General features: G+C 52.5%; 1 protein-coding gene across 1 annotated transcript; it reads right to left on the reverse strand.

The window, feature by feature from the left end:
- Nucleotides 1–324: 324 nt before the first annotated feature.
- On the reverse strand, nucleotides 325–9,001 carry LOC118014690 (membrane primary amine oxidase-like). Its single transcript, XM_035011055.1, is given in 5 exon segments — nucleotides 325–1,749; nucleotides 2,702–2,831; nucleotides 3,245–3,384; nucleotides 3,386–3,531; nucleotides 7,566–9,001. Coding segments are annotated over 5 exon segments (2,040 nt in total). The 5' UTR covers nucleotides 8,914–9,001; the 3' UTR covers nucleotides 325–1,473.
- Between the last annotated feature and the right edge of the window lie 59 nt (nucleotides 9,002–9,060).

Below are 9,060 nucleotides of genomic sequence, written 5' to 3' on the forward strand. Positions count from 1 at the left end.
CAGTCACATGGCTCAAATTTCAAAATATACAAAAGGGTATGGAGTGCTAAGTCTCCTCCTTCCTCTTTCCCCATCCCTCCCCAAAAGCAACCAGTAGCGCTGGTTTCTTCTGGATATGCATATATAGTAAATATGTATAGTTTCCTTCTTTCTACCACACAAAGGCAAAGTGCACCACACACACTTCCGTGCCTTGCCGTTTTCACTGGAAGATCGTTCCCTATTAGTACACAGAGAGCGTTCTTGTTAGTGCTGCACAGCCCCGCATTGGAAGGCTGCGTAGGACTTCACTTAACCAATCCTTGAGGAAAGGATGTTTCTGTAGTTTCCAATCTCTCACTATGGGCGCACTCGCCCCTCACCCAGAGCCCCTGAGGGGACAGCATGGTGGGAGCCAGCCCCCCAGCTCATTTGCGTGGCCACAAGTGGTGGCCACTGGAGTTCCAAGGTCTCAGAGCTTCCCACCGTTGGCGCCCACCTGCCGTCCGTGTCAGCTGCTGCTGAGTCTGTGAGCTCACTGGTCACACACACGCCTGGCCCAGATGACCGCCCCTCATCGCCCCGGTACCCACAGATCCACCTCAGATGCTAAATTGAGAGGCTGCCGTGAGACCATCCTTTGCCAGAAAGTGCAAAGCAGGCGAATACCAAGGGGCCGAGGGGACTTCCCGGAATTACAGCCTACCCCAGGACAGGGGTGGGGACAACGCCTACTCCAGTCTGTGACAGACACAGGGGGACAGACAGGGATTGTCCTCTCAAACCAGATGTCCCTTGCATTTTGAGACTTCCACGGGCAGAGAGCCGGGAGAGGAGACCTAAGTTAGAAATGAAGACGAGGGGAGCATCGGGACAGAGGCACATCCTCTCAGGGCTGGGAGGGAAATCCGAGGCTGTAAGAACAGGTGGGAACAGGAAGAGGAGGCAATAGGCAAAGGAAGGAAGAGGGAGAGGAGGACTTGGATAAGAGGAATGTGGGCTAAGGACCCCCTTCTAGCTCATCCGTGGAGGTAGGGGCCTATCCCCAGTGCAGCAACACCATCCCCACTTCCAAGGAAGGGACTGAGGAGGCTCAGGAGATGGGTTAAAAAAAAAACAGGGGAAAGCCGGAAAGCAAAAAAACAAAACCACAAAAAAACAGGAGTCTTCTGGGAAAAGCTTGGCCATCAGTCCGGGCTTCAGCTGGCCATTCTTCTCTCTGGGACAGGAACCCAGCAGGTCTGGGGTCAACAAAGCTGAGTCATGTCTCTGCCCGGGTGCCAGGCATCACAGGCTCAGGATGCTCCCAGCAGGGAGGGGGTGTCAGGGAGGGCGATAGAGAGGGGGCCTGGGGAGAAGGGGACGCGGGGAGCTTTGGGGTGGAAAGAAGGAGAAGAAGAGGGCACCAGGCCACCTGGCCCAGCACCTACCACTCCCCTCCCCACGCACCCTGGCCCTGGGGTCCCTGGCCACATTCCCCGTCCCAGGGACCCCCTAGTTGTGAGAGAAGCCCCCATGGGAGAAGGCAGGGAGGTCTGGGGCACAGGCAGCAGTGTGGGGAAGGCAAGCCAGGGGGTTGACCTCGCAGGCCCTGGCATCCTGTTCCTCCCGGAAATAGACAGAATCCGCAGACTCGAAGGAGGGGTCCTGGTCAAAGAAGTTGTACGGTCGGAGGAAGAAGCCCACACCATTCCCCACAGTCACTGTGTTGGGAACGTCTTCTGCGTGTGGGATGTGCAGGAAACCAGCTGTCACCCAGGCCACCAAGTCCTGGCAGGGGAGAAGAAAGAGGATCCTGAGGCCTGGCTTTGTGAAGGACAGGCCTGCCTCCTACAGCAGCCTTGGATGTGAGGATTCACCTTGCCAGCCCATTTTCCCTCAAAAGGATCTTAAGTCAGGAAGCAGTTTTTCCTACCGGCCCAGGAGTCAAAGCCCAGTCAATTTCATATTGGGAGCAAGCCCCACTTCCCTGTCCCAGCCTGGGCCCTCCATCTCTGACATTTCCCATCACAGCGCCATCACACCCACCCCCAGAGGTATGACACCCAGGGGCGATTTCAGCTTGCCTCTCCCTCACTCTCCAAGAGTTCCCTACCAATGACTGAGAGGAGGATGGAGCGGGGAGATCAGGGTTTAGGAGGCAGAAAAGGCTGACATTCAGAAATGAATCCTTCAGAGGTCAAGTCCGAAATGAAAGAAGCGCTAGACACAAGAGAGCTGGTCTTCCAGCCCTGCTTGAACCCTGGGGCCCGAAAAGGACAAAGTCCATGAAGCTAAGACTCAGAGAGCTGCAGGGTCTCCACGATGGGCTGGGGCCTCAGCCAGTGTCTGCAAATGAGCTCCCAGCTAGGGAAGATTCCCTCAGGAAGTAATGATTCGGGAAAGCACAGAAGGCAGGAGTCAGCTCCACCCCTCGGGAGGCCAGATGGTTTCAGGGAACTTAAGAGAAGGTGGGGTTCGCGCGCCTGGGTGGCTCAGTTGGTTAAGCGACTGCCTTCGGCTCAGGTCATGATCCTGGAGTCCCGAGATCGAGTCCCGCATCGGGCTCCCTGCTCAGCGGGGAGTGTGCTTCTCCCTCTGACCCTCCTCCCTCTCGTGCTCTCTGTCTCTCATTCTCTCTCTCAAATAAATAAATAAAATCTTTAAAAAAAAAAAAAAGAGAAGGTGGGGTTCGTCTCTGTGCCCTGGTCTCCCTCCCGTGACCCTCCCACAGTCAGCTGACCTCTCCAGCAATGGTCTCGTTGTTGATGAAGTCAGCGAAGTCCACGGTGGGGGCCCAAGGGTCGTTCTGATTGTAGATGCTGGTGCTGCTTTGCTCCGCCTCCTTCCGCTGGGTCACCGCCAGATGGTACCTAGGGAGGCACTGGTCAGGCCTCCATGGCCACTAACCCTGTCCTGCTGCCTGACTGTGATGATGGAAGGGGGCTGAGGTCATGGACCTCGGGCTTCCCATGTCATTCACACAATGACTTTGGTGCCACCCGGGTGGGTCGGCCAACCTCCTTCCACATCCTTCTGTTCGTCCCCCTGCCATTTCACAGGATGGCCTCTCCCCCCATCCAAAGTGGGGACGCGTTCTCTGGCCTGGGCCTTAGCCCTGCACAGACAGCATAGACCCAGGGCTTGCGTTTCCATAACCGGGAAATCCTAATGGAGCTCTCACGTCTGCTCCAATCCAGTTCGAACTGAGTTCCCAGTTGTCCCTCCCAACGCACCCTTCCCTCCCCCTCCTCCCCCAGCTTCTCTCTGACACCCCGCCACTCACCTCCCCCAGCTGAAGGCTCTCTCCAAGGAGCTGTTCTGCGGCAGCGGCTCCCCAGCAAAGCTGAGCAGCTGGATGCGGTAGCCCCGCGGGTGACCCCACTTGTTGCTGTGATTGCTGGCCAGGTACACGTAGCGGGGGGGGGGCGCCTCCCAGGGGGAAGGCGGCCTGCTCCTCAGTCTCCAGCAGCTTCCGGGTCACCTGCAGCCTCTGCATCTGGTGCTCGGGGCTCCAGGGCACCGGCGTGGGGACATAGGTCATGTCCTCAGCCCAGACCCAGTTCTCCGGTCCTGCGGGGGGGGGGGGGGGGGGGGCGGGGGGGCGGAGGGTGGGAGGGAGGGCTGGTCATGCAGCTGCCCTGTCCCCTCTGGACTCTGTCCCCTCCCCACCACTCACCGCTTCAGAGTGGGGCCAAGGAGAAACCCAGAACGGAGTGTGTCCCTGCTTCCCTTTCCCCCGCCCAAGATATCCCTGATCCAGAGATTTGGAGAAGGTCTTTCTGCCTGATGTCATCTCTGGTAATAATGCTGGATGCCTTGTGACTGGGCCTCCACTGATGTCCTCCTTCTGAGGGCCTGCAAGGGAGGATGGTTGAACTGAAGTTGGAGCAGCTTAGCAGGCGATGTGCAGAGTCGGATTCCTTCTGACCCTATGCCTCATGTCTGAAGCCCTATAGCATCACCAGAACTGCCTTATCATGAACATAGGAACAGTGGTCGCTCACCTGCACTACTCCTCAAGGAGCTCTGCACCGCCGAGCACTGATGCTTTACTTGTACTGCGGCCTTATGAAGGAGGAACTACACTTGTGCCCATTGTACAGATGGGACAACTGAGGTTTAGAGGATTTAAGTAATGTGCTCTGGCTTGTCACCAAGGGCATGTGGTTACCATCATGGTGGTGCTGGCGACCCCGATCTTACTCTGGCTCTGCACCTGCCCACACAGCGGCACACGCAGGAGAACCACACAGAGGGGGCGCATCCCACGCAGACAGCTGCGGTGCAGGCCAGAGGGAAGGAAAGTCGGAGCCAGGGCCCGATGCTGCTGGAGCTTGGTGGTGCTTCCTATCATTTGGGGCTTGGCAAGGAATTAAGAACAGGGCCAAAGGCACAGTCTGTTCCTTGAACTCTGGGAATTTTGAATGACTTTTGTCAGAATCTCACTAGGTACCCTACTAGGAGTCAACTTAAGTGATCTGAGACCAACGAGCGGTAAACGAACACAAGCCAAAGCTCCCTCTGTACCTTCCAAGGACCAGCAGAGAGCAGAGACTGATGAAGTAGGCTCTCGCTTTCCTTTTGTGGATTCACCGACCCTCCGTCCACACCCCAGGGTTTCTACCCATAGGTAACAACTAAAGGCCAACAGTTCTTTCTGGAACATCCACACAATGGGCTCATATGGACAACAACGACAGCAAGAATGGCTAATACTTCTCACTACTTGTCAGGCACGGTTCAAAGAGCTTGAAGAGACATCCTCGCTTAGGTACAGAGATAGAGATGTGTGTGTCAGGTGGAATACATATGCATCTTTTCTAGCTAAGTCCAATGAGCGAGCCTAAAAGCAATGATGTCCTAGTGCTAATGAGCACTCCCGGTACCCTGGGCTTGGTTTCTAAAGAGTATCCTCCAGTAAAAAGGAACCAGAGCTCCTTGGAGAGGGGGTTGGATTCCAGGGCTGGAGCAGGGAAAATACAAGATCAAATTGGAATATCCTGGGGCGCCTGGATGGCTCAGGCAGTTAGGTGTCTGCCTTCGGCTCAGGTCATGATCTCAGGGTCCTGGGATTGAGCCCTGCGTCAGGCTCCCTGTTCAGCAGGGATTCTGCTTCTCCCTCTCCTTCTGCCTCTCCCCCTGCTTGTGCTCTGTCTCTCTCAAATGAATAAAAAAAAAATTGGAACATCCTGTGGTGCCAAAAAGAAAGAAGCACTCCAAAAAGGATGGAGGCATATTGAAAGGACACAAGAACCAACCGGAAGCATCTCCCAAGGGCCAATACTGGAACAGTGCAAGGAACAGAATAAATAACACTGCTGGGTTGTAAGCCTTAGGGTAAAATAAATATCCATGAATCAATGCAGTTATGAATAATTGCATGTATAAATCAATGTAAAAGGAGGATAACTTTTCCTTTGGAGAATTCTAATTAATCAACGTATAAAGAATAAAGAAAAAAATTTGAAATGACCAGTAGGGAAATATTTCAGTAATAATTCTTGCAAAAAAAAAAAAAGTCTACCAACAGATGCTAAAAATCAGTGGGCAAGAATTTAAGAAGAAATAGGATATTTGCATAGCATCACAGTAATTGCCCCAAGATATTTATTAACTGCAAATGGAAAAATACTAACTTTTTAAAAAAGATTTTATTTATTTATTTATTTATTTATTTATTTATTTGACACAGAGAGAGAGAGCACAGCAGGAGGACTGACAGAGGGAGAGGGAGAAGCAGGCTTCCTGCTGAGCAGAGAGCCCGGAGTGGGGCTTGATCCCAGGACCCTGGGCTCATGACCCAAGCTGAAAGCAGACACTTAACTGACTGAGCCACCCAGGTGCCCCAGAAAAGTAGTAACTTGTACAATGGAGAAAGCCAGAAGACACCATCTTAACCAAGTTCTTGAGGTCAACATCTCTGGTAATAAGACATCTGAACCTCATGTACTCCTTGATATGATGCACTGAGAAGGGCATAATGTCATTTCTCTGGTTTTCTTGCAAAAAAAAGAAGTACAATCTCAATCTAATCATGAGAAAATAACAGAGAAATCCGATTTGAGAGACGCTGGATAAAATAATGACCAAAATCTTCCTTAGTGCCAAGGTCATGAAAGACAAGAAAAGCCTAAGGGGCTGTCATAGATTGGAGGAAACTAAGGAGAAAATTTACCTAAATGCAGTGTGGGATCCTGGATTAGATCCTGGAACAGAAAAAGAAAGTTAATGAAAGAACTAATGAAACTCTAATAAGGTCTGTAGTTTAGTTAATAGTACTGTAATAATGTTAATCTCCTGGTTTTGATTGCCATACTGTGGTTGCGTAAGATGTTAACATTAGGGGGAACTGGGTGAAGGGTATATGGGAACTGGACAATGTTTGCAACTTTTCGTAAGTCTAAAATTATTTCAAAAGAGAAAGTGTTTTGGGCCACCAGCCTGGCTCAGTCGGAAAAGCATGCAACTCTCAATCTCTGGGTTGTGAGTTCAAGTCCCATGCTGGGTGTAGAGATTATTGAAAGAAAAAAAGAAGGAAGTTTTGTTTGTTTGTTTTTTTAAAGAGAAAGCATTTTAAAGTACTCATCATTAATCCTCAAATAGTCTTACTAAGAATGCACTGTTACACCATTTTTACACTTGGGTAAAGTGAGGCACAGAGCAGTTAAGCATAAAAGTATTTCTATCATACACATTTTTCAAGGCACTCCACATGTTCACCGCTCCTCCATTAGAATGTAAGCCTCTTGAGAGTAGGGATGTTGTTTCTTTTGTTAAATTGCATTAGCACAGTGATTGGTGTAAATATGCATTCATGGGCCGCCTGGGTGGCCGGTCAGCTAGGTGTCCGATTCTTGATTTCAGTTCAGGTCATGATCTCAGAGTCATGAGATGGAGCTCCACATTGGGCCCCATTCCTGGTGTAGAACCGGCATAAGATTCTCTCTCTTCCCTCTGCCCCTCCCCCTGCTCCCTCTCTCTAAAAAAGAAAAACTGCATTCAGTAACTGTTGCTTGCATGAGTGATATATAGTTATGTGAAAAAACAGAGATGGCAAAATATATGTATGTTATGATCCAAATTTGGTAATAAAAATTTGAAATACTTATATCAGTATGTCATATTTACAGATGGTATACAATATAATAAATATTATGATTTATTAAATATTGCAGATGCCATATTTAAAAATATGGAAGAATTCTATTTTATTTATTTTTTTTATAGATTTATTTATTTATTTATTTGACAGAGAGAGAGATAGTGAGAGCAGGAACACAAGCAGGGGGAGTGGGAGAGGGAGAAGCAGGCTTCCTGCCGAGCAGGGAGCCCAATGCGGGGCTCGATCCCAGGACCCTGGGATCATGACCTGAGCCTAAGGCAGACGCTTAACGACTGAGCCACCCAGGCGCCCTGGAAGAATTTTATTTTTAAGTACGGAAGAATAACCGATCTGCTAAGGATGAAAATCTCTGTGGAATCCGACTTTCACCTTTACTTCATATGCTTTTATATTTTTAATGTTTCAGTGATAATTCTTAAAGCTAGGCATGGAGACCTCAGCCCCCTCTGCTGGAATCCTTGCTTCCCCAGGGATGTCTTACCTCCTACATCCAGATCCACCTTGAAGTGGGCATTGTGGGTGTGGACGGTGCCCAGCGTTTGCTCCCCAACCTGGTTCCCGTACCTTCGGGCAGCACCAAAGAGGAATGCTGAGCTGATGTAGCCGGTGATGTGGAGTCGGACTTCTATGGCCTCACTGGAATGGAAGACCATATCCCACAGGTAGTCATAATTGAGCAAGGTCGACACAGATCTGACCACCAGCACTGTCTCTGCAAGGCCCCCAAAATAATGGGAGTAGAAATTTGAGTGGTGTCGCCTCAGGGGGAGGCCCTGGTTCTGTTCAAACACGCAAATGGCATCACGTATTGTCTTGGGGGTGTGGGATTCCAGAAGGAAGTGCCAGTCCACGTAGGTGGCCAGGTAGGGGCAGTCCACCCCCCGGGTCAGGGGAGTGGAGTACTTGCCCAGGCCAAAGCTGCCATCGATATAGCGGGTCAGCATCGCTGCAGGGGAATTTCCACCATAGACGGCCAAGGCCTCCTGGAGGCTGATCTCATAAGCTAGTCGTTCTCCCCGGAAGCGGATGTCAAAGATCCTGGGGCCACTGAAAGCTCCAAGGCCAAAGGAGAAAGTCCACAACGAGGAGGTCACCCGGCTCCCCTGCACACTGAAGCGGGGGCCCTGGGGATGGACTTGCAGAGGAGGAGCCGGACCGGGAGGCCCCTGGGACTTGAGGGACCAGGACCCACCTGTGCCATTGTCTGGGATCAGCACCACGTTCACCAGGCCGGCCTCAAACTGGTCCTCCAGCTGGGCCAAACTCTCATAGTAGCGGCCTTGAAAGAACACCTTCTGGATGGCCCAGCGGGCAGGGTCCAGAGCCTTGTGGTCTACCAGCAGCTCCAACCCCACGGGGTGCAGGAAGAACCCAGCCCCTGAGATGTTGTAGTAGAGGCCAAACCAGGCGGCCCGGTCCCCTGACTGCAAGCCTCGGGGGGCCGTGGTCACCGTCACCAGGTTCTGTCCTTGGCGCTTGTAGAAGCAGCAGTGGTGCAGGAGCCCGGCAGCCTGGGGCAGCTCTCTGCCGAAGATCAGCTGGTGTATGTCCAGGTACTCTCGCCTCAGCACGGGGCGGCGGTGGTAGGGCAGGGGGCCCCCGTGACGCTCCACCGTCACATCCCGCAGGTAGGAGGGCCGGGGCAGTGGCCCCACCACCAGCTCACTCACGTTGGGCTGGGGTTGTCCGCCAAAGAAGACGATGGCCAGTGCCTCCCGGGCAGGTGGGGGGGCTCCCCCTGTCCAGGTGGGCCAGGGCTGCGGCCTTGGGGGGCAGGTGCAGCTCCACCGAGAAGATGCAGTTATCCGAGGGGCGGGCCTGGGCTGCATCCACCAGGCCTGGCCCTAGCTGCCGGGTCAGGAAGCTCATCACAGCCGTCAGCTCCTCTCGGCTCAGGTCTGCAAACAGCTGGCTCTGGCCGGGGTGTGTCCCGGGCTGGGCACTGGGGGACACGGAGGGGCAGCGGGGAGGCTGGC

This window comes from Mirounga leonina, unplaced genomic scaffold (assembly GCF_011800145.1).
Source record: "Mirounga leonina isolate KUSES-001 unplaced genomic scaffold, KU_Mleo_1.0 Mir_158933, whole genome shotgun sequence".
Classification (NCBI taxonomy): Eukaryota; Metazoa; Chordata; class Mammalia; order Carnivora; family Phocidae; genus Mirounga; species Mirounga leonina.